Source organism: Trachinotus anak, unplaced genomic scaffold (assembly GCF_046630095.1).
Source record: "Trachinotus anak isolate AG129_WGS33_773 ecotype Australia unplaced genomic scaffold, CSIRO_AGI_Tana_v1 ptg000011l, whole genome shotgun sequence".
Lineage (NCBI taxonomy): Eukaryota > Metazoa > Chordata > Actinopteri > Carangiformes > Carangidae > Trachinotus > Trachinotus anak.
In genome coordinates this window covers 22,676,293-22,701,892 of record NW_027273862.1, presented here as the reverse complement: position 1 = coordinate 22,701,892, position 25,600 = coordinate 22,676,293, and the positions used below count along the sequence as shown (strand labels likewise).

The 25,600-nt window shown below is 42.3% G+C and overlaps 1 protein-coding gene across 2 annotated transcripts; it reads left to right on the top strand.

The window, feature by feature from the left end:
- The first annotated feature begins 4,416 nt into the window (after window positions 1-4,416).
- On the top strand, window positions 4,417-19,369 carry mapk6 (mitogen-activated protein kinase 6). Of its 2 annotated transcripts, none has more exons than XM_071489031.1 (8): window positions 4,417-4,640; window positions 8,877-9,781; window positions 9,893-10,210; window positions 14,855-14,999; window positions 15,886-16,050; window positions 16,198-16,393; window positions 16,535-16,652; window positions 16,891-19,369. In XM_071489031.1, the coding sequence occupies exons 2-8, from the start codon at window positions 9,545-9,547 to the stop codon at window positions 17,983-17,985; spliced, it is 2,274 nt and encodes a 757-aa protein (XP_071345132.1). In that variant the 5' UTR covers window positions 4,417-4,640; window positions 8,877-9,544; the 3' UTR covers window positions 17,986-19,369. The 2 variants fall into 2 exon arrangements, with proteins under 2 accessions (XP_071345132.1, XP_071345131.1); XM_071489030.1 differs by lacking the exon at window positions 4,417-4,640 and adding an exon at window positions 7,988-8,126.
- The last annotated feature ends 6,231 nt before the right edge of the window (window positions 19,370-25,600 follow it).

Below are 25,600 nucleotides of genomic sequence, written 5' to 3'. Positions count from 1 at the left end.
TTGGCTAGGTCAGGCCAAGACTAGCCAGACAGGCTCCCCATTAGACCTGCCACTCTGCCGATAGAAATGAACATTGTGTGCTTTTCCCTTGCCCTAGTGCTGCATCGATCTGCAGTGACGGACACACAGAGCCAAAGCAGAGAGGCTTAAGGAAGCAGCGCAGCAAGAGCAGCTGCAGCACTATTCACTGACTCCCGCCACATCTTAAAGGCAGGGCTAAAGCCATGCTGATAATCTTAATGCTGTTGTCAAACCCATTATTGCTACACACCATCCATTCCTTAGTCCTCTTGAGTTTAGCCGATGGGAACCTGAGGAGGGATGGAGGCCGACACTGAGCAATCTGTGTGCGTTTCAGGTTCAGCTGTGATCAGCCTGTGATTAATGGAGAGTGCTGCTGTTCAGTGCCTGTGACACACTATCTGAGAGAAGAGGCCGATTAGTCCTATACGTAGCGCTGGTGTGACCCAATGTGAGATAAGAGGCTTGATGCCGCAGCTGCTCTGGATTGGAGAGAAAAGTCAGCGAATGGAAATATGCCTGTATGGAGGAAAGTCTGACGGGAGAGATAAGAGGAATGTTACATAATTGTTGAAAATTAAGTCACAGGTCTTTTAGGTGTGACGGGCATCATGACCTCGACACACAAGCAGAGACATATAGACGCACTCGCTCTCACAAAGAAACACCAGTGTCTACATGCAAACATACAATTAGTCATTCGCTGACACACATGTAGATAATTAACAGGGGAAAAAAACACCTGATACTAACAACATGCACAAAAACAGACTGAGGGAGACAAAAGCAGGAGTTATGAAATATGTTCAGACAGCAGAGCGCTGATAATGATGACACGGGATGTCCTTGATCTTATTTGAAACCCAAATATTATGAGTAATGAGACCATGTAGACAGTAAAAAGAGTGAGAGGACAGAAGTGTGGTGATAATATTACCACACATCAAGATAACAGATATTAAGCACAGCATTTTAAATTGCTGCCGTCTCATATCTGTCAATCTCTGTCTCTCTATCTCTCCCCGTTGTAATGCAGTGGACTGTGTGTTCTTGATGTAATTAAGAGAGTTTTATGGTCTCTTTCAGGCGCTGAACTGGGAGCTTCACCAGGATTTGTTCCGTCACAACTGTAGAAGAAATGAGAGGTAGCTTCCAACTTTGACCTTGTTTTTTAATCTTTATGGTTTTATTGCCATTACAAACAAAAAAAAAAAAAAAGTTTCCACGCAAATGTGTCATCAAAATTCTACGAAGTTACTTACTTAGAACAATAAGATTTTGTTGACATTAACCTTGATTCAGTTTTATTATATACTCAGAATTCTAGGTCGTTAATTTAATTTCTTTAGAAGTGGACAAACTCCGGCTCAGGACAATGGAAGTTGCTCTTTTTTTCTCGCTAATACTTCTCCTGGAGATGATAGCATGTATGGCTACTGTACAAGGTTTGACTTGAAGCATAATAGTAAGTTACATTTAGCTAGAGGCACAACATACTGTAAGGTTATTACTCCAGTTGTCTAGATGTGTGTGGGAAAGCCTCTCTGGACTAATTAAGGTTTAGTCTAAATTTAGACCAGATTGTGAATGAATCTGGTTGTGGCTTCCAAAAACACCCTGTCAACATCTCGGAAATTTGACCGAGATGTTGACTTTGACAACATGTTTGTTACCTGAACCTCTTTTCAACACGTAGGCACAGACGGGTGAAAGGTTTCTGTGTTAGTCCTGTTAACAAACCTTCAGATTCCAAAGCTTCTGATCCTCTTACATCACCACAAAACACCCAGTTTTATCTCTGACCCCATACAAACAAATTTAATCATATCACACACACACAGTGCCTCTTCGAGATCAGTTAATAATTTCTCTGCAGAATATCCGGAGAATTCACAGTCTTTTTCATTGTTTGTGCGAAGGCGAGGAGCAGCCAAAACAGGTTACATCACATCATACCCCCAGCGCGCGCACACACACATACCGAAACAGAGCCCTGTAGGTCTTAGGATGCTCCACTCACAGATGGTGGAAGGACAGAAAAGCACAGGCAGATGGTATGTTCCTCTCCTCTCCTCTCCTCTCCTCTCCTCTCCTCTCCTCTCCATTCAGGTATGCTGGTGAAACAGGATCCAAGACTCGAGATACTGCTACTTTTTAATCATATGAATAGGCTTTATGCAGAGTGTTCTCCCTTTCATTAGCCACTGTCACTTTAGAATACAAAATTACTGCAAAGCACCATTCAGCAGTGTTTAATAATAAATCGAAAAGTGATTAACGCATGAGGGAAGACTTGTTGCTGCGCCAACAGCTGTTCCTTGCATTTACATGTACAGCTGATCAGTTTAGGATTGCAGACCCTCAACAGGCATGCTGGCCTCATTGCCTCATCAAACCTTACACCACCCTATAAAGAGGAAAAAAAAAAAGGCTAATTCCAGGTCAGTGATGGTGGCACTATTGTGTGTTATGTAATAATATTGTCGCGCCCCACTAACACTGTCCCCTCGGAGTGAATCGTTTAAACAGCTGAATGAAATTGCATCTGTCCTGCTCACAGGCGTAATTCTCATGCAGGAGTGTGAACAGACTTGCTTCTAATCTCGCCTTACCTTTGAGCAGCAGTGTGCGGACAACCCGGGTGTGCTGACGCAGGAAGAGAGACACATCCTGGAACAGAGAGCAGTGAGATGAAACATCCAGCTCGGTCTGAGTTAATGGGTACAAGAGGGAGAAAATTTGGAGGTTTAGAAATGAGGAGATGAATAGGAGAACACAGAAAGACTATCTAGGCATTTCAAGATAGTCCTGCAAGTTATCACCTACACATTACATAGAACCACAAAAGGATGTCATTACGTAAGCACGTTTTGCCCCCTGCACTGGAGACACAATCACAGTGGGGAAAGTGTATCAACACTTGTGTAGGCCTCTTTCACAACGCTGTGAAATGCCTGAGCTTCATGGTACCAGACGTGAACAGGGTGTGTATGGATAACACAGCTCCTTTAAGGGTCAAATGGTCACTGAAATTAATGAGGGCGCAAGAATTCATGCCCTGTCTTGATCCGTTCTGCACCTTGGCTTTGGGGTCCAGTGAGGCAGACTGTTATATAACAGCAGACACTGTATCACAAACAACAGTAGCATCAGCGATCAGCACTGGCCATCCTGACTGCTGATGTTATTGAGAGCAGTTATGTTATGTAATGATCTCTCACTGTACTAATTAAGGTCATCAGTGATGAATTAATTAATGGTGTGTTTCTTGACTGAGCACAGCATTGTCCATACAGGTCATCCTTTGGGTGTTAGTTACAGTAGAGTCACATTGCTGCAAGCACCCGACAAACACACAAAATATGGGCACACAACACAAAACCCACAGCTTTGCCCTCATTTCCTCACACGTCCATTCAGATATTTTGATAACACACAGCTGGTCCAGCAGTCTGGTTGAAATATCAAACAAATACACACGCACACATTTCCTTACAGTTCAAACATGCCAGTGTGTTGAGTCTGTCTGCAACCTGCCATATGACAAGCAGATCAGGAAGGACCAGTCTCGCAGGAGGAAAGTGGCAGACACCATGTGGCACTGTGAGTCTAGGAGAGCAGATACAGGATTCAGGAAGGAAAAAAAAAATTTGGATCTGCTGGGCAGGGGTGAAACAGGCAACCATTGTTCTCCAGAGGAATCAGCACTGACTCTTCTCTGGCATTTGTACAGTCACAACTTTATGAACCCCCCCTGCTGATGCTGACCATTACAGAAAGCAATAACGCATAAAGAATCCCCTTTAGAGGATGAACTAAGTATCTTCTCACACAGACACATTTTGTAGGCTCTGTGTTTTGCACAACAATGATCTCATAACTGCCTCTTGCTTGTGGAAATGACCAACAACATTGAATATACATGTGACCACAATCAGCCTAAAGCTAGATGGATATGTATTTCTCACTTTATTCAAATGTGTTTTGGGGGTTTTCACAATCCCCTGGTGTTGTGTAATCCTTTGATTTAAAATGATAAAAATCATGAATCACAAGAACTGGATGTGCAAATATCTCACCCACAAATAAGAATGTATTTGGTTGCAGGCTGCAGAAGATTAGTTCTGTTTCTGCTTACAACAGACCGGATTAAAATATGTAGAAAAAATAATTTACGAGCAGATCCGAAAGCGAAGAGGGGGAAAAGAAAAAGAGAAGAGTAAGAAAGTGGCTGTGAAGAGAGAGAGAGAGAGAGAGAGAGAGAGAGAGAGAGAGGTGTTGGCAGTGGGCTCTAACTGTAGTGGGTCTAGCACACTGACAGGCCAAGCCATACACAGAGCAGTCTCCGCCCCTCTCCGGCCAGGCCTATATTAACTTTCCATGGAGCTCCACCTCACAACCAGAGGCACATGGAGTAGGATAACACACCGCTAAAGGCTCTGAGAATACATTCACATACCCACACATATACAGGGAGATACTGGACTGCGCTGAATCCTCTTCACCTGTCTGTCTGTCAGACTAGCAGTGTTGGATATACTCCGTTGTAAATTCTCCTGGATGGACTATTAACTTCTGTACTATGTTGCTCCGGTCGTCTCAGGAGAATGTCAGTCTCAGTAAGTGGCAAGAACATTTCATTTTCTATAAAAAAAAAAAAAAGACATGAATGAGACATGTTAGTGATGCTGAGGATGTCTGTGTTTTTGCCTAGAATTTAGGGCAAAGAATCACACAAGGAGAACAGGTGATTCATAAAGAACAGCTGATATGTCTGGTCTTATGGTGAGCTAGACTACAGGAAAATTAGGGCATTGTGTTTAAGTCTAAGCGTTAGTGGGTGTGTGTCGGAGAGAAAAAGAGTCATACCGTATCACCAGTAAGTGAACATAGGTAAACAGCATTTGCATAACTTCATTCGTCAAACAAGGGGTACTCTGTACACCACAGACACCTTGCAACAGTGTTTGTTTTGTCGGGGATCACAGAGCATGACAGTAATCCAGCACTATCAATGGCTGTAGGTGGCAGTGATAGAATCTTCACTGCGTTTTGGGTTAAGATTCGGCGTGAACTGTTTTGTCTCATGGCGTAACGAGGGAGGCCTGCAGCAGAGGCTGTTATGACCCCGCTGGGAACACTGGTAGTAACTGTGACTGGAATACGAGAAACAGAGGGAGAAGTTTTTTCTTTAGAAGCTGTCTTCTCCAAAATAATTAAAATGGGAGGGAATTATCTTATTACCCCCAACTGACCTCCATTCATACATCTACAGCAGAGGGGAAAGAGCAGTCATAGTGGGAAGCAATGGGTTAGCTATAAAATCTGCTTTTTAATCATTAATGCAGCCTTCATCAGAGGCAATCAGCAAGTCTTGTGAAAGGGGACCAGAGGCCAGTGGGAGGGAATCGTTTTAGCGATGAATGTATGAAAGTTTGAATCGTCCGTCTTAGTTTCTGACTTGTGAAGGATGTTAAGTGTCTTGGCTGTGGGGAGGGTTGGCAGTGGGTCCCTCAGCAGCAGGACATGGTGTTCAAAATGTCTCACCAGAAAAGATCTGCTCCAGTGGAGTGCCTTATACCTCAGACACAAGCAGTCTGGACTACCTTGACCTCTGATGTTCCAATAGAGGGGGGCAAATCAAAACTTGGATCAATAAAGAATCATTTTTAGTGTGGACTGGGCTCCTAAACATTCATTGTAAACATGCAATGAATGAATGGAAAAGAGAAACTCATCTTAAAGTAGCTTACAGAAATTCAGAGGAGGCATATCTCAAGAAACCGAAAAAAATGAAATGAAGGCTGTACAACAATTTTCACCGTTTCTCTTTAAAATCGAGCTAGGCCTTACCATATGAGCTATTACAATTAGATATTATCATATAACTTTTGTGTCTTTGCAAACCTCTGTGCCTGAGACCAAATATCATTATAAACGATGACAGCTAGAAATAAGAGTAAAAAAAAAGGTAGAGCCGATTTCTCCCTCCGTGCGTCGCTCTCCAGCTCTGTCGCATCCCATCCAGTCCGCATGCGGGTCCTGGTCTCCATCGCAGAGCCCATCCCGGCCTGTGAGAGGCATCTGCATTCTCTGGCACATGGGTTCTCACATGGTCTGCCTGCGGATGCTGATGTAGACTGCTGCGGCTGTGATGCTGCTGCTCACCCCCCCACCCCCCCACCCCCTCCACCCCCCTCTTCATCCATTCACAGCATCCACTGTGAGAGAGAGGACTAGGAGCCGAAGGATAGCCGACCAAACCTCGGTGTGGATGAGTAAAACAGCGGCTTCCCTGATTTTGTTTTTTTTTTTTTTTTCTCGGGATGGAGATGATGCGTGAGGGCGGACCGCCAAAAGGGAAACACATCGGGCATCACGGTGCCAGATGGACTTTCTAAATCCGCAAGCCGCAGAGAGCGACCTGTCCGAGGGATAATCGGAAAAAAACAATAACTCCCACCAAAAAAAAAAAAAAAAAAAAAAAAAAACAGCTGAGAAAAACAAATCGCGGAAAACAACATCCCATTTGCAAAGAAGAAGCAAACAACTGCAACTGTATGTAAAATAAATAAATAAATGAATGAATAAAACGGCATGGGTGAAAAAGACTAGGCTACGTTATAGGCTAACCTGTGGAGAGACAGTGCCTAGGTTTTGACAGGCCTACATTTTCTGTTGCGCTTGACTATATTTTGGAACAAAAATAGCAAATAGAAAGAAGACAGCATAAAGCCTGAGATCTCTAATTCAGGTAGCCCAAGTTGAGCATCTGTCAAAGCTTCTTGTGTAGTCTAACCGCATATTTTGGACTTTCTCATCTCTCCTTAGAGAAATGGGATAGAAATATGATGCAGAATGTCTCCCCCATCCCTCATCAAATATCATTCTGTTTATATTTAGTTGCAAAGACTTAAAAAAAAAAGGCATATAACCAGTGACAGCAAACTAATCCAAACAAACATCTTTCTGTTTTTCTTTACATGTGTTTTTTTTTCTCCTAGGATTATGCACAGTTTGCAGGAGTGGCTGAACTTTGCTTTAAAGGTGTTATGGCTACACGCAAGCATAGCCTAATTATAGCGTTCTTGTTTACTGCTACCATACCGACATTTGTACGATACTGTTATCTTTTGAACTATAAACCTGTAAATACTGAGCGGGATTTTGAATCTACCGCTGTCACGTGATTTGCAACTTTAACACACATCTTTTGAATGACTCCTGTTGCTTTCATGTGCTGCTCGAAGTTCCCAGCTCCTCTAGTTGTAAAAACATCACGATCCGTTCTTGATTGGTCCACGGCATGAAATTTCAGTACATAAGACTGTCATAAATCCACACAGCTAAAAGTAGCTTCTTTTGTAGCTTTATTTATAATTTTAATTACAAGCAATTGAAAAATATATCACTTCGACCATTTGTTGCAATGTTGCAATTCATAGTCTATTGTATATCTGCATCACATTTCATTAAATTATTAAGAATATTTAAAAGTCTACTTACAATAAAGATAGGACAGAGAACGATAAGTAGCCTACAATATTTCTGGGATCAATAAGAATAGGATCCGTAAAAAATGAACATAAAAATTATGTAAATTTATGCGAACAATACACGTTAAATTTGATTATTGATAAATAAATAACGCAAATGCATTAATTAACAACCGCAATTCTACTAGTTTACTCCATGTAAATTTCGTTGTCTGCCTAATGAACCCAGTGAACCTGAGAGTGGCTTCAGGATTTGTATGATTATTGCTTAGTGATAATTATACCTAATATAACAATTAACAAATTATAATTTATAAATGATTTTAAAAAATAAATTGAGTAACTAATTTGTGATAGGCTAAATATCCCTGAGTATTACAGCAAATTACAGCTTCTTCAGATCGTCTGTAAAGGGTCATCATTGTTAGGGTTAGGGATATTCCCGACTGTCAGTGAAGGCGGCTTCCTGACGTCACGCTGCCTTACATAGCTCTGCCCAGTCTAAATGGCGATTGCAACAGATCCGCAGAGCTCGGGGAGCGGAGCGCACTCAAACCTTATTAGGGTTTGATTAAATATATAACGAAACAAATGCAACGAACAAGGACTGTGAGTATTTTATTACACGTCGATAGTAATCACTCTTATTTACATTCTGTGTCATTTCGGTGTAGATTTGCGACCGTTTTCAGCCGTTTAACCGCCGTCGGCTTTGTGCTTCTTAAGCGATAGGAAAGCTATACCACGTAGTCAGGAGCCTCCGCCAACAACGGCTCCTTTGTTCGCCCTATCGGCGGAATTCACTGTAACGCTATGTTTGCTATTTATGAAATAAGCAGTGTATTGAGGTCGTTGCTTTCCGTGTGTACTCGGGTTAATGTGTGAGTTATCGTGTACCAGTGATTATGTGATAAATTGAAGCGACCGGAGGGACGTCTGTCAGTAGCGTGTCAGCCGGCCGTTGTGCTTCCATTCCTGGCTTCTTCTTTCCGCCAGAACCGGTGAAGGCCAAAACAGGCGGTGTGAAATTAATGTAAAAACTCGGATTAATGGCTGTTTTTTTTTTTTTTTGGTCGTGAATGTATGACATGTAAACGCCTTCGCGGATGTTAATCCTAGCTAAGCTTCTGTGTATTATCTCAATTTTAACGATACTCAGAAACCGGACTAGCAAGCGCCGAAACCGGGCGGGGGAGGGGTTTAGTTTCCATTAATGTCACCACGTTTAACCGAGAGCCTGAGGGGGGGGGGGCGTTATTTTGTGGAAATTTCCTGTTGTTCAATGATGGACTTTAAACTGGCACAACGTGGATTTTTTTTCTTACCTCTTTTGTTCTTGTTTTTTCTCTTGTCTTTCAGGTTATACCCAAGTAAAATGGAGGATAGTTTTGACTGCGACTGTGGCGAGCTTGAGCCACCTGATCATTGAGGGTTAAAAATTACTTTGAAGACTTTAAGGCCAGACTCATTTCAATTTAGTAGATCAGGTGACTTGGTAGGAAAATTACACAGACAGATAAATAAATATAAAAAGAAGAAGAAGAAGAGGAAAAAAAAGTGCATTTAGGCACATTTCATATGACGCTGCTCAGGACCAGTCATACACTGAATGTATCTGCACTGTGAGGATGCAACTACATGCTTTTATAGTTAAACATAGTCTCACTGCTTTTTAATCAGCCTTGAACACCATTCCATTGCAGTCTATAAACACTAGTCTACAAAGAACCGTTCAATTAAAAGATATCCACACATCCAGGATTTGGAGGAGGAATTCAACTTTAAAGATTTCTCTCCTTATTCAAGATGGAAAGAAAATTTGTCTACACAGTAGTGCCCCGTATCTGACAGTGGCGGCTAGACAGGGGGGACTGGGTAGTCGTTGCAGAGGGGTCAGTTAGCCTCTGAAGCAGTGGGGGAATTGGCCAATAAATTCCTCTGTTGGTGTTAAAGGTGGACTTGAAACAGGCCATAGACCAAACGTTAGAGATAGCAGAAGCTCGGTGTAAAAGGCTATAACAGTCGTCATGGCAGAGAAGTTTGAGTCACTGATGAACATTCATGGCTTTGACCTGGGTTCTCGCTACATGGACTTGAAGCCTCTGGGCTATGGAGGGAACGGCCTGGTGTTCTCAGCAGTTGACACTGACTGTGACAAGCGTGTAGCTGTGAAGAAAATTATCTTGACTGACCCCCAGAGTGTGAAGCATGCTCTGCGGGAAATCAAGATCATCAGGCGCCTTGACCACGACAACATTGTCAAGGTAAATTGCAAGGGGTCTTAAAAAAAAAAAAAAAGAGCCCAAATGTCTCAGTATGAAAAAAGACTTTATGTCTGATTTGTAAACTGACTTTAAGTACTTTTCTGTCACCAGGTGTTTGAGACACTGGGCCCCAATGGTCGTAGGCTAACAGAGGATGTGGTGTCCCTGACAGAGGTCAACTCAGTCTACATTGTGCAAGAGTACATGGAGACAGACCTGTGTCAGCTGCTGGAGAGGGGCCTGCTGTCTGAAGGCCACGCCAGGCTCTTCATGTACCAGCTCCTCAGGGGCCTTAAGTACATCCACTCTGCCAATGTGCTGCACCGTGACCTCAAGCCTGCCAATCTATTTGTCAACACGGAGGACTTGGTACTGAAGATTGGGGACTTTGGACTGGCCCGCATCATGGACCCCCACTACTCTCACAAGGTAGGGCATACTCTGAGTAGCTGTCCCAGCCACTCAGTCTTGTGCTTATGGAAATTTGAAATGATTTTCATGGGGTTTCATGATGAGTACTGTGTTGAACAGCTGCATAGACTAGATTTCTAAGAAGAGCACAAGTAAAAATGTGAACATACTTTCTGCCCAAAGATAAGAGATTTGTTGCTCTGATATGAGATGTTTACATTATTGCCCAGCAATGCTGTGATCCCCAGAGTGACGCTATTGCACAGCAGGAAGTAAACAAACAGGATGTGGTTGCTTGAGGTAGTGCCTCTGTTTCCCTTCTCAGGAGAAGTGAGGTCATGGAAAACACAACCCTGGGAACCTTTTTTTTTCCCTTTACAAGTGTATATAATTAAAAGTGAAAAAGGACTCAACTCCAAGTTTAAATATACAAATGAGTGGGATCATGATGATGGGCCTTAACAAAGATGAAGATAATCCACATTCCCAGCAAATTCTTCAATGTAGCATATGCAAAACAGACAGTTCAGCTTAGAGCTTTGTTGTTTCTCATCAGATGCCTGCATATGTAAACCTGGGTTTAAAAGACCAGATGTTAACACCCCAAGTGTTTAATGTACACATTTTAATGCCCTCCATAAACTTGTATTTTGTTTTTGTGAAGTAGTATAATGGTAGCAATAAAGTAGGTTGCTTATTTTTAGTGTGAGAAGAGTACTGATCACTTTGTTTAATTGTAGTTAGTAGGCGGGCCTGTGTTGCCTTTGTGTGTTTCAGTCAACTATTATAAAGGGATGAGGAAATTCCAGTTGAAGGCCATATGGTGGTGTGATGTGAGGAAATCTAGGTTGGAAAGTCTCCCCCCCTCCTCCCTTTCTCTCTCTCTCTTTGGCTGCTGGATCTTCTTAGAGCACTGAGGCAGTCAGATGCTTACACGTGTCTCAGATTAGTCATCAGAGGCTCTGAAGTGATTCACATGATGTGATCCCTCTGACTGGCACAGCCTCATTCATATCCCTTACGCAGGCAGGATCCTGCCACATCTAACGTTACTCTGAAGCACACTTACACACACTTGTTTACCAGAACTGCTCATTTCCAACACACCACCACCAGTAGGCTAGCCACATTTTCAGCTCTGACTTATATATTCTCATATTAGTCATTTGTTGGGTGGAGACAATGGGTCTCTCTGCAATAGGAAGAGGAAGGCGAGGGCTTATAGTTGCTGGGAAGAAGTGAGAGTTTCTCACACATATCGGTCTCTGCAGCTACCCACCCAACATTACTGCACTCCTCCCTTACATCAGGGTTTGCCATGTGGGCTTTTTTCCCTCTATATAAGCAGTTTTTCCTGATGGGAAACATGCTGGCAAGTGGGTATTGAAAAGCTGCTTGGCTGGGGTCAGCTCTCTTGTGTTTGACTATTGTCTGCTGTAGTACTGCAGCAGACTACTGCTGCTGAGTTTTTGTCAAGGATACAAACGCCGTAGTCAGACTGACTATAACGGGCTTTGACTCTTCTTTCTTTTCCAAACTGTGTTGCTCTGTTTTGTCTGTCTCTGCAATGATAACAATAGTAATGTGGTGGGGGTGGGTGTTCTGAGATCTCTACCAACCACTTTTTCATGGCACCTATCTGATAGCTTCTGCGTGTGTCTAGTGTCTGAGAACGAATGAGGCTTGTTGAAAAACGAACCCATCACCCCCACATGACACTACGGTGCCCAGTCAAGTGTGTAGGCATGAAAAAACAGTTGGTTTCAGTGTTAGCCAGCCATTAAGGGCAAAATCACTGGGGGCAAATCTGCTCGCAACCACTCTCGACTTTTATCAGACAGGGTGAGCCAGAGCAGCTGGGTGACTGAGTTCATGTTATTTGAATAACGTTGTTTCTAAATAAAGAAGCGCTCTTTGCTGGTGAACCTGGCATAGTTTCAGTAATGTGGTATCTAGATTCACACATCAGTGGTGTAGGCACACTGCATTTGTTCCACCTTGTCCTCCTACATTCCTACTTTTTTGTATTGCTTGGTCTCAAAAAACATAACTCCTCATGATTCCCTTCAGGCTTGTATTAATCCAGCGTGGCTTCGTTTTAAGGCCGGCCCTCATGGTGGCCCAGGACCAAGAATGACAAGAATTCACGTGCACTCACCCAACCTCTCCAACCCTGATTTCCCTCCTTTTCCCAGCCAGCTCTTTGTCTTGTTGTGGGAGCCTTGCTCAGAGCCTTATTTGAAGCTGATCTGAAGCCTGCCATTAAACAAGACAAAGAAAGAAAACTGTGGATATAACACTCCCACGTTTGGGTTTAGCATTGGTTGTGCTTAAGCAAGCTGTTTTGGTTTCAAATGAGGGTGGCTGAGGCTGCAAACTACTCCAGGATAGTATGACACGTTTAATGTGTGGCTTAGCTAAGTGAGATCACATCTGCTCAGAGTGGCAACACATTATTTTTAAGGGGAAATCCAGTCTAGTTTTCACATCATGTCACATCTGAATGTCAAATAATTTGCACTGAAGTTGAACCATTTACTGGATTTAGGTCTTGTCTTTTGAAATGAAGACTAGAGGTTAAGATAAACTTGTCAGGAATATAACAGATAATTTATGGATGTTGAAAACAGTCTGTTGGCATGTTTACTATATGTCCAAATAGTTTCACTAATGTAAACTTGAAACACTCTTGACTGTAGGATCTTGTGCTTGCCTGTGGCTTCATGTAAAATTCAGTAATGTGTGATGCTACACGGATAATAACCGGGAAGTTTTTAGGAATGTTATGAGAAGGGGGTTCACAGAGGTCCTTTCTGCCACACAAGCATTCTGCACAACACACAAGTCCAAACCACAACCGCGAGCGCGCACACACACTTGACCCAATTATTCAGCCAGCAACAGGCCTGTCTGGCACGGGACTTCACAGGATCTAACTAGAGAAATGCTGGCGAGTCGACTTGATGAATTTCAAAGAGGTGGTTTCACTCATTTTCCCAAGCCTAAAAAGAGGCTGGGGTTTTCCAGAACCAAAACTCAATGACCTGGTGATCATCTATTGACCAGACTGAAATAAGACACATAATTGTTTATCTGTTAGTTAGGTCCATATGTCCAAAATGTGAGACTGCAGTGAAGCTCCACTTATCCCTCTATTAATAGTGCCAGTTCACCCATGAAATTATTCATGTATGTGTGGGTGGATGGGCTAAGACTAATATAACTCCAGTGCTAGTAAGGAAATCTATCATTTTAGTCTTCGGTCTCCAGCTTCTGTGAAGCAGCACCACTCTATCCTGGAAATGGGGGCTTAGCTGGGGATGATCTCACTGACTCTACACTAACCACCTTTACTGACATCTGTCCTGACTTGCTAAAGGTTGCTGTGACAAACCACGGCCTGACACACTGAGGGAGCCTTTTATGAGTCATTAAATGTCAGCGTGGTCCCTTTTAGATCAGGCGGTTAAGTTATTCACCCACTGTTGCCAGAGGTATTGAGATGACTGATGCTCTAATGTCTGTGTGTCTCTCTTTGTAGTGCGTGGCCCACTTAGAAAAACAGTAAAAGTAAGAGGCTAGCTGGAATGCATTTTATGTCCTCAGCTGGTAGGCAAACTGATCGGCTCCTTTTAGTTCAGAGTCCATTGTACACAGAGTTGTCCTTATGCAATGACCCGACACTCTTTCAAGATGACCTTATCTACATCTCTGTTGCAATGTTCTGCAAAGCTTGTTGTATATTTCTCCTCTGTAACCACATTCACATAGGTCAAACGATTTACTAGCCATTTCTTCAATGGCTGGACAGCCCTGCAGGTTTTAGCCAGAAGGTGGAACCTGCCTCTGCTACCATATAATTGTCCTCGACCTCTTTACAAGCTTCCTAGTGAAAGCCACTGCTGGACTCAGACAAACAGATTAGCTGGTTACCTGAAGGACGGAGTTATATCCACAGTCTACATGGTGTGTCATTTATAGACCTATCACTCCAGGATAGTGTGACATCAAGCACTTGCAGCTAAATTAGGGCAGAAACAGAAGCCTGGCTCACTGGTGAGCTGACCATTTTGGTCTCACCACAAACTACCACTGCACGAAAGCCAGCAAGGGTGTTGTTTTACCACCTCCCCTACCCCCAGTGTGTATATACACACACACAGGTCAGTTTCCTTTGTGCCTGTGAATAGTCAGGCACTGTGTGAGAGTGGAGTGCAGATTGGTGTTACTGGTGTGTCAGTGTGTGGCAGCAGGGGATTATCCTGCTCTCTCAGACTGCTGACAAGGCCTGCACGTGTCTGATCTCCCCCTTTTTATCTGTCTTTTCTCTCTGGGGTCTTTGTCTCCATGCTGTGTTGCGTACGTGACCAACACAGAGTAAGTCCGTCAAGGAGACGGCACAGGACTTATGAAGTTTAGCAAAGACCAGCAGGCATGGTTTGTTTTGGGATTTCTGTCAGCAGCAGCAGTGTTGGGCAGCACATAAAGTAATGTTAATCACATTTATCTCTTACTGAGGGAAACAGCAGACTGCAAGTGAATGAACCAAACATGAGGACACAACAGATAATTCTTTTTGAAAAATATAGCTGTGAGTTATGCTTTGTGTCCTTCCTTTTCTCCACTGTCCCGCTAAGAATGTCCTGTCTCCCTCAAACACAGGGTCATCTCTCTGAAGGCCTCGTCACTAAGTGGTACAGATCCCCTCGCCTGCTGCTCTCTCCTAACAATTACACCAAAGCCATCGACATGTGGGCCGCTGGCTGCATCTTTGCTGAGATGCTCACGGGGAAAACCCTCTTTGCAGGTAAATGTTGACTCAGTTTCTTATGTCTGACTCACTAACAGCTCATACACAAACATACTGGCAGGCAGGTCAGTTGACTCTGAGGTAAATGTGTAGCATAGGTCTGATGAGGCATATGTTTGTCCTCATAGTCAATATGTCTTTGTTCAGAACAGTGTGTGAACTAAAGAAAGACTCAGTTCATTTGTGGTTGTACAGTGGTGTTACAGAGTGGAGCTTTATCCTGCACAAACCATCTTTGACAAGTGCTAACGGTGTGTAGAGAGCACACAGACAGTTTAATTTGGCCTGACAATAAGTTACTGACAGAATTAACATCATTGACCACTGACACGACATACTACGGCGACATTTGTCATTTCAACCACTGAAAGCGACGCTCAGCAGTGGCTACAGTGGTTAGCTGCAGCTGATGTTTTATACTCTGCTTTGCTAATGATTATTAGCATCAGAGCTTAGAGAACCTGTGTGTCTTTCCAATCCACCCAACATCCAGCCGAATTTGGCACTTGCATGGATTCGTGGATGTTTCTCCACTTCCTGTATCCTTCGCCTCAAATTAAAAGCCCTGTACACAGTTGTGTAAGTGCAAAATGTATATAGAAAACAATATATATAGAATATATAAAAAAAACTGGAACAGTCAGTCACTCTGCTTTTATTGTCCTTATTGCTCTCCTTTGCAAATCTATCTGGAGCTGGGAGACACAGGCTGTTCTTGTTTTTTGAAACTGCCCTGAGCTGAACACAAGGCAAATAACATCTCTGTTCTCATGATCTGCTGCGCTCAGCCTCGCTCAAAACAAACTCGCTCAGTCATGCAGATGTTGAATGTTGTGTAACCGTTCTAAGAAAGTGCCTGATGTTTGTCTTCCCGGTGTTTCAGGAGCGCATGAACTGGAGCAGATGCAGCTGATCCTCGAGTCCATTCCCGTGCTGCGAGAGGAAGACCGGCAGGAGCTCCACAGCGTCATCCCCGTCTTCATCCGTAACGACATGTCCAAGCCTCACACACCACTGGCCAAGCTGCTGCCTGACGTCAGTCCCCAGGGTGAGTGCCACTTATTTATTCATTCAGAATTACTCAAGGGCTCGTGAACTACTCATGAACACAGACCAAAGATAGGGGTCAGGGTTATATCTGTCATACATCACATCTCATGTTTCATAATAATCTCATTGTCCTCATTCTCTGCAGCCCTGGATTTCCTGGAGAAGATCCTGACCTTCAACCCCATGGATCGTCTCACTGCAGAGGAGGCCCTGGCCCACCCCTATATGGCTGACTACTCCTTCCCCCTGGACGAGCCTGTCTCTCTGCACCCCTTCCACATTGAGGATGAAGTAGATGATATCCTGCTCATGGACCAGAGCCACAGCCACACCTGGGACAGGTATGCTCGCTCCCTTACTCCCTCCCCTGCTCTCAGTCCGGGCTTGGAGACAAAGAAGTTTGCTTTTATTTTTGAATTCATGTGTTTTGTGCTTCCGTGTTTATGTACTGAAGTCTCTCTCTCTCTTTCGCAATTCGCCAGGTATCACGAGAGCCAGCTGTCAGAGGCAGACTGGCACTTGCACAGCACCCATGACCCAGACGAAGTTCAGGTTGACCCAAGGGCACTCTCTGATGTAACAGACGAGGAGGAGGTCCAGGTGTGTTTGAATTTTGACAAACATCCTCACACTCCAGCAATTAGTTTCTACCCTACTGAAAATTTATAGATGAGTTGTGGAGATTGTAGTATTGTATCATTCTAAAAAGAACACACAACAAATAGAAAATAGTTTTCAGTGTCATATACCAAGCTAGTAACTGTGTATGGGTTTAACATCCTCAGCTCCTGACTTAAATAAAAACAAAGGCTAAATGGTGGTTGTTGTCTGTTTGCAGGTGGATCCTCGTAAATATGCTGATGGAGATCGGGAGAAGTTCCTGGATGAGCCGTCCTTCGACTACTCCAGTCTGTTCCCGCCAGAGCGATCCTGGCAGGACGACCACCACGAGAACAAATACTGTGACTTGCAGTGTAGCCACACCTGTAACTACAAGGCCGTGTCACCCTCCTACCTGGACAACCTCATCTGGAGGGACAGTGAAGTCAACCACTACTACGAGCCCAAGCTCATCATCGACCTCTCCAACTGGAAGGAGCAGCAGAGCAAGGAGAAGGCCGACCGCAAGGCCAAGAGCAAGTGCGAGAAGAATGGGCTGGTGAAGGCCCAAATCGCGCTGCAGGAGGCAGAGAAGACCCAGAGTCCGGTGGAGAAGGACAGAGAGCAGGAGAAGCACCAGACAGAGAAGCCTCAAAGCCAGCAGAACCCAGGCTTTGACTTCGACTCCTTCATCGCCAGCACCATTAAACTGAGCCTGCAGCCAGAGCCCTGTCAGGAGGTGGCCCTGCTCAGTGAAGTGGGCCTCCTGAACGAGCTCAACTCTTCTGTCTCGCAGCTGGAGGCTCCCCGCTCAGGCTCCATGTCCAAGTCCATAAGTCAGGAGAAGGAGGAGAAGTGCCTGGTAAACCTCGCCCAGTTAGGTGGAGGAGGGTCGGGCGTCGTCAGCGGGGACAGCGCCTGGCCCGCTCACCCCTGGGAGAGCTTCGGCTCCGGGGAGAGAGCCGGGGAGAACGGCTGTTTGATAGATGAAGCGTGCTGGGACATTGGAAAAGACAACCACTTCCAGAAGGAGAGCACTTACACCAGCTACCTGGACCGCCTGTTCAGCCGGAAGGAAGAGGGGGTCGGAGAGACTGTGGCCAGCCCGGAGACGGAGCCCTCGGAGGGGAGAGAGCTGGACGAGGGCTTCCTCGGCAAGAATACAGAGATTGTGCTTAATATGCAGCTGGACTCTCTGGCCCTGCCTGGCTTTGACAGCACCGATGACTTGCCTCTAAAATCCATCCAGGCGTCCCTCACCCCCTGCGCTGTCAAATGCTCCCCACAAATTGCCCACAAAACATACAGCAGCATCTTCAAGCATCTTAATTAAAGAAATATATCCTCCCTCACAGTGCAAAATCTAGACGGTTTCGTTTTTATGTTTTTTAATAATATGGTATATTATTGTACTTGAATCATTTCATACCTTTTTTATTATGGTTGCTTTTAATTATTATTTTTTGTTTAGTGTTTTGTTTTTTTTTTTGTTTTTTTTAAGAGTTGAGAGGGGTGATTTATTATATTTAAAGAGTTTTGGTCACTCTGAGCCTTGATCACCAGGCCTTCATGGATTAATGTCTACGCCCTCATTGCTAAACTGGCATGTCACTCGCACACATAAGTACTGCAGATGAACAGAGAGCAAGAGAGAAGTGAAGTAGTTTGACAAAAGATGGTCAGGAGGAGAGGATTTAAGAGATGGGGTTTGGCTGTTTGGGTGTGGCTAAAGTAAGGGTGGTAGATGCTAACATTGCTGTAGGCTTTTAAAGTGCTTTCAAACAGCCTTTCCTAGGACGGGGACACATGAGAGAAAAAAAGGGGGTGGGTTGTCTATTTTTTTTTTTTTTTTTTTTTCTCTTTTTTGAATTTTTAGTTTTTGACTTTATAACATTTTTCCCCAAAGAAAGCTTCCTTAATAACCCTTTCATACTGTAAATCTGACACATGATGCCAGCAGCAACCATTATCGTAGGCGTTAATGTAAATGTGTTATCTACCTCAAGGTAACAGCCGCGAGAGACACTCGAAGCCGCACTAGTGCTTTACACACATGACCATCCTCATACCATGAAATGAAGTGGTCGCGTAGATGAAATCTGTCTCACTTTAGCATTTAACATAGTGAGGTGTTTCAGTAATCATTATTTATTTCTAGCAGATGTGCGATATTTATTTTATCAAAATGTGTTATTTCAATGTGATTATTGAAGATTGAGGAGTTGGACAGACTTCCATTTTCATTTCGGCACTATATGGGCGTGTAAGTGTTCCTTTGTTTTATGGTAGGACGCAAATTCATCTTACGTTCTAAAAGAAGTTGAGGATTTTCCATTTTCCATCAATATTGTCCTAATGGATATCATTCTTTCTGTTCATTTTGTTTTTTTATTTATAGGTGCGTTCTGTTTTTAGTGGAAAAACTGCTTTATGGTTTAAAGAAGCGCCTAAAGTCTTAATTTTTTATCTAAATGTAATGTAAAACAATTGCGTGCATGGAAGCAAGAGAAAGGTACATTAAAAGTAAAGTTAATGGTGAGTATAATGTACATCAGTTTTAATTGTACGTTTTTTGTTAAATTTCTATGTACTTTTTCCAGGCAAGCATGATGAATTAGGTTAAGGTGTAGCATGTAGAACACTTATGGACTTTTTTTTGTAATCATTGGTTCCCCTGTTCTACAAAATATCTCAAAATAAAAATTACTGGCAAAGAGTTTGGTGTGTTTCTCTTCTTTATTTCTGGCTCTCTGACCTCATACGCTCAGTTGTGTCGAGTGTTAGCGCAGCCACGGGATCCTTGTTGTTGGAGAGGTGCTGACAGCGGCGTTGCCACCTCTAGACTCTCACTTTTAATGTCTTAAGAAGGCAGACTAAATTACACTGCGAGTGCCGGGGACATAAACTTTGAATCGGCAGCTAAATGTAGCTCTGGCTCAGGCCGCCATATTTCAGAGCTGTCGACTTGGTACGCAGATTCCCACCTGCTTTTTGGTTTAAAAGTGCAGCACAACAAGCAGGGCTGCATAAGAAAAAGCATAGATTTTCCTCTTTTTGCCTGTCATGCAATAATGACGCATTTCTGTGTTAACAAATAAGGTGTGGAAACGCAGATGCCATTTCACAGCCTCACTATGTATTTCCAAATTTCTCTGAAACTTAAATCGCATGAGACGGAGAACAAGATGACAACATCAGACTGTGTGGAAATAATGGTTTCCTGTAGGCTGTGTTGACATTGTCAGTCACCCTGTCAGTCAATTGTGGGATCAGAGGGAGAAGTCACATTTTTATGACCAGTAAGGGCTTTTTTTTCTTGTTAACAGGAATCCCAGAGGCTATGTGCTTTACTGAGTAATGCTTAATCCTTCAATGTTGAAATAGCATGATACTTTGAAGTCAAGGTGGATTGGTTCTTATTAAAATGTGGTGTATAGAGGTACATTAGTCTTCATCCATCTTAATGGATAAATGGTTTTTGGCGCAATATATGTATGATATAAAATTTAAGGAAGTACTACTGTTACTAAACTGTAAAAATACTCAATTATAAGTAAAAGGTGCTGCATTCAAAAAGTTACTTAATGAGCAAAACATACTCAAGTATAAAAGTACAATTTTAACTATAGTGGTGGGTAGTTTAATTCATTATGATTTAGATAACTGTGTGTTTTGTATGTAAAAATCCTAATTTGCAAACTAACTATACCTGTCAAGTAAATGCAGTGAAAGAATATTTCCTTCTGAAATGTGAAGTATAAAGTTGCACAAAGTGCATGAACAACGTGCTCAGTTAAGCATGTGTCTAACCTCTGAGTTTCCTGCATAACCCTTAAATATTAAAATAGGATCCTTTGTCGTCATGGTGACCTGCTTCTGTCCCAAAATGTGTTTGTGGTTGCATTCAATCCTCTGTATCTTTCCTTATAGATACATGTTTGTCCACATGAGCTGAACAGGCTGAAAACTGCTTTATAATGTGCACAATTCTCTGAGCAGACAACAGACTCTGCTGTCATTTACACAAATCTGACCTTACAGAAAAGAAAAAAGTGGTAGTACAAAGGTTAGAGCTGTTAGTCTCAGTAATCAACTACAGCTGGGCTTTGGGTTTTTCACCGCTGTACTTCCTGCTGGGAAAAAATGAGGCCAGCTATGTGTTGTTTTTCTGCTCACTTGGTAACAATACAATCCTCAGCCACAGTGATTAAACCTTGCAGGAATACTCAGATGAAAGCTGAGCTACCTGATTTCTTCCAAGACATAGAACACGTGTCTTAAAAACTAAATGTAGGCCAAATACTCTGTCAAAAACTAAATGCCATGCTATTTTCACCGTTTTCACTCCCACCACATCACATGTCTGTCTTCTCCAGCCTGTCTCATCTTTTCTGCAGCTTCCTCTTCGTGTTCTCTCTTCTGCAGAACAATATGTTGGCTCTGATCTAACCGTCTGCGCCACCTGCTAAGATGTCAGCACTCACACCAGCACAGCACAGGCTTCCTCACTGTCACCATCTTGAAACAAACTCAACTCCACACATTCTTCTGCAAATCACAACTAAGTATTGTGTATTTGCTCCTCAGTCTTGCACCTAGATACCTCACCTCCTCATGTTCCCTAACTGCCACTCACCCTACACACTCTGAGGTCTTCCCCAGTTTCCACGGGCCTGTCAGGTGTTGTCAGAGTTAAAAATAAAATCCAGCAACACCAAGATAAGCAGCTCAACTCGCCACCGATCAGCTGACAGTATGGCTTAACGCATCGACTCCTAATTCAAGGTCATGAATGCTATTCTCTTTCCTGGAGGGCCAATTTAAACTCAGTGCTGGGGATTTCAGCAAAGACCAGGAACTGGTTAAGTTTCTATAGAATATCCTCCAATGGAAAGTACTGAGAAGAACCTGCCCGGCGCAGGTCTTGCAGTGAAGCTGAATATATGGAGACAAAGCACAAGCCTCCAGTAGTTATCTGCTATAACCTTAGGCTGCTCATCATGGCTCCTCAGTGTCAGAATGTAAGTCCATATTCAGACCAGAGTTGTGCAGACCAGTGGAAACTAAAGTTAGAAGACAAAGTGCCTTTATAAATAGACATCAGCTCTCAGGGACCTGCACATTGAAATCTTTGACTACTGCCAAAGTTACAGAGCGTCCTGCCTGCTGACATCAGATCAGTCTATCATTCTGTACTACTTCCAAGCAACACATGGTTTTGACATCAAATCCAGCAACTTCAGCGTTTCCTCACAGGAGAATAAACACAACAGCATTCACGTGACGTGAGAGACCTCTGCAGCTTTGGAAAAACTTAATGATAGGGTTATATTTTTTCAAGTCCGTCTTAAAACCACATGCACATCCCAACATGAACACAAAAAGAGTCCTTGGGTGCAGCATTGATTCTCTCTCTCCTGACACGACTCCGATGTAAGAGATGGGGTTACAAAAGTTTTAGACAAATTGTGAGTGCATCTTCCAAAGTTGCTGCGTTTCTCGTATGAAATTGCCTCATTACTAATGTGTTATTAATCCACCACTACAGCTCAACAAGGAAACACGAAAACTGAAATTTGTCTCTTTAAGTGTGACTCTGGTCATGTGAGTATTGTTTTAAAATGTGAACTAATTCCACTCTAAGTGCAGAGCATCATATTACAAGAGGGTTTAAACCAATATTAAAAACCTAATATTACATAAAGCTTGAAAAAGAGTGATCTGTTTGAAAGAAATGCTTAAGTATTCTGAAGCTGATGATAAACAATGGTGGATAACATGTAAGACTTGCAACAGCTTTTCTTGGTAAAGCACCATTATTACGCCCAGACACGCAATTTACCCCGAATAAACCCCAAAATATGGTTTGTTTTCCTGTGCAATCTAAATCATAATCTGTGCAGGAGTTATTACCTTGTGGTGACGAAGATACATTTAAAAATAGAATTTAATTTAATTTTGCTTACTACCATGCAGCTTGCTCACATGTTACGCACAAAGCGACCTCAAAATACAGAAAAATAAAGTTTACAAATTACACAATTATACAGTACAGTCCTTGCTGCTCAAGCTAAAGCAAAGCACAAGATTCTCCTCAGCGGGAGTCATCTGATGTGTGTTGGACAAAGGGTTAGCTACAACAAGTACAACAGATTTAGACCATGTCAAATATGATCAATTAGAGTGGCTGGGAAAACGATTTTTCTTTGCTGCTTGTCAACAGCTCAAAGACGTATTAGTTTTCAGGTTGTTATTCAGAATTTATAATCACATCTCTGTTTAATTCTGATTTTATGGCATCTATTTGTATTATCTGTTATGTTACGTTATGTTGTTTTCCTGGAAGAAAAAAGATACCTTAATTCACTGAAGCCTCATCCACAACATAATGTCTTGTATTACTGTTTTATGGTTTGTTTGTTTTTTCATATTTTTTAATCTGTTCAAAAGCAGGACTGATAGAATGTGAATTATCCTGGTGAAATAAAGTAAACTGAACCGAATTGTTTCACATGATTAAAAAAAATGTTAGATTTGGATGTTTCCAGGTTTCCATACCAACATCAGAGATGGACAAACATCAGGTTCATCACTGTACTGCACTCACACCGTTATGAGGAAATGGCCTCAGGTCTGCAGGTGTTTGGATGAGTCGGCCTGAAAAGGAAAAATAAAAGATAGACTTTAGCACTTGTCCTCATTTTCCACACTGTGGCCAGTTTACCAAGCACCACTCACAAGAAAGCCTGCATACTTTCCCACCTTGATAACAACTCTGTGTGTTTTCCAAAACAAAGTTGACCTTTTTTCAGGTTGTGGACATTTTCACTCAAAAATTAAAAAAAAAAAAGACACTTCAGTCTTAGACAAAGGCACAGCAGCACAACAGAGGTATATCTAATGACTCAACAAGCAAATCGTGTACATAACTGTGTATTATCTGGTAGAAGCTTAGCAGGATGCATTTTTCCACAGGACTCACATGAGACAGCACAGCTATAATTACAAATGCGGTTTCACGCAGCATATTCACACTGGTCTCCTTTTTTATTCATATACGGTTCATTTGTACTGCTTATGAAATAGTGGACATCTTGGTACCAGAGAGTATCTGATCCTCCGCTTGTTAGCATTGCAGAGAAGTGAACAGCATCAGCGCTTAAAGTGTACTGCAAAATTCAGTGACAGTGTTCTCGCTGATGCTTCAAAATAAAATTTGTATTTACCAGGGACACAAATAACTACATGTGTGCCTACTGCACATAATGAATGGCTGTTGAATGAATTCACATAGTCAGTATGTGGCCAAGGTAAGGCGACAAGATGTCATTGGAAGAAGTCCCTGAAGTGTTATTACTCAGACTAACTCATGTGACCTTTCTCAGGTTATTCGTCTAAACATTGGGCTTTTTCTCCACTATGTTTCATTGACAGCTATAGTTACTAGTTAGTTTTAAAAATATGATGCATTGTAATACATTAAACAGCCTAACAAAAAAGTCAGAGAGAACATCTATCTCAATGTGCTTTATATTAAAATGAATGTGCAAACATGTTGCCAGTTTATGCAGGAGAAAGTAATTTTACAAAAATAACTACTTCTACTTCTTCCATCACCGTTTGTCTTTAAATTAAGTGACTGATATTAAAAGACAAGGTCACAATTCTTAAAGTCTGCCTTAAAACAATAGTCAGGTGAACATGAACAATTGAATCAGGTTTGCTGAAATTATTCATTCTCAAACACTGTGACGGGGTTCTGTGTAAAAACTATTTTAGCATCATTCTGAGTTATTCAAGTCAAGTGAGGATCTTCCAAAATTAAAGTCTTTTTAAGTCAGAAATGGTTTTAAAACTTTTCTCACTATACACTGACAGACATTTGGAGATCTTAGACAGAGATGGAATCAAGATTAAACTGTTACTAAATCTGTATTTGGTGAATACAGTGATGTGGGTGGATCACAGAGCAACAAAGTAGCTTGCAAACAACTGTCTGACAACAGTGATGCAACCATTTTCTAGTGCTAATGGAGCTGCTGAAGTTCATGGCAGTGTCCAAAGTTCTTTATCCATTCACCTTTTTTTGTCTTTGTCCATCAGTTTTCCAGAGAACAGAAACAATTTACAGAAAGACAAGATGTGTAGAGATCGAAGTTTGTGATGCCTGCTGTTTCCTGACTCATCGATCTCAAGTAGCCTCGCCAACAGAGCATCAAAAGGAAAAACAGCTTAAGTGCTTGAATAATGTTTTCAGAAGATAATTTGAGTGGTGTCGCACTGCAAAAAAAAATATCGCCTGCATATGCATTACTTGAGACTCCCACACAAAATAAATCATCAGCTTTGTATTTTCTTGTTCATTGTGTTGGAACTGGCCACTTGACAATAAAACGCAGCCTGTGACAATGGATACCGAATTATGTTTTCTATGTGTAAATGAATAGGTTTTATTAGAAAGTGCAGAGAGCTCAAAGCACATACTGAAGGAGAGAAGATGGCCTTTGATATTAATGGATTAACATATTTTCAGCTTGAAAGTGGATTTGATTTATGCAAGAGAGCTTCTAGAGCCCTTGAGGTAATTGTGTGATTCTTCCACCCCCAATAACAGAAGGCAGGGTTTTATCACAACACCCTGCAGCTGCAGCGTATTCTGGAGATTCACTGGAAAGAACACTTAGTGAAGACGGCTAGACTCTTATTGTTTGTTAAACCACTTGTTTAGTCTCACTTGTACATTGAATAAATGTACAGTGGAGGATTGGAGTGTTATTTTTCCTAGGGGTAAATTAAACTTTGTTTACAATGGATAAGAAGTTCAAAAAGTTTTTTAATCAATCAACATTATCAATACTATTCGAGAAGCGAGAAGCGGTCGAAACTTTCTGTTTACCCTGTCTGCAAATATGTTCTTTTGGTTTTTACCAGGTTACTGGTAAAATGCC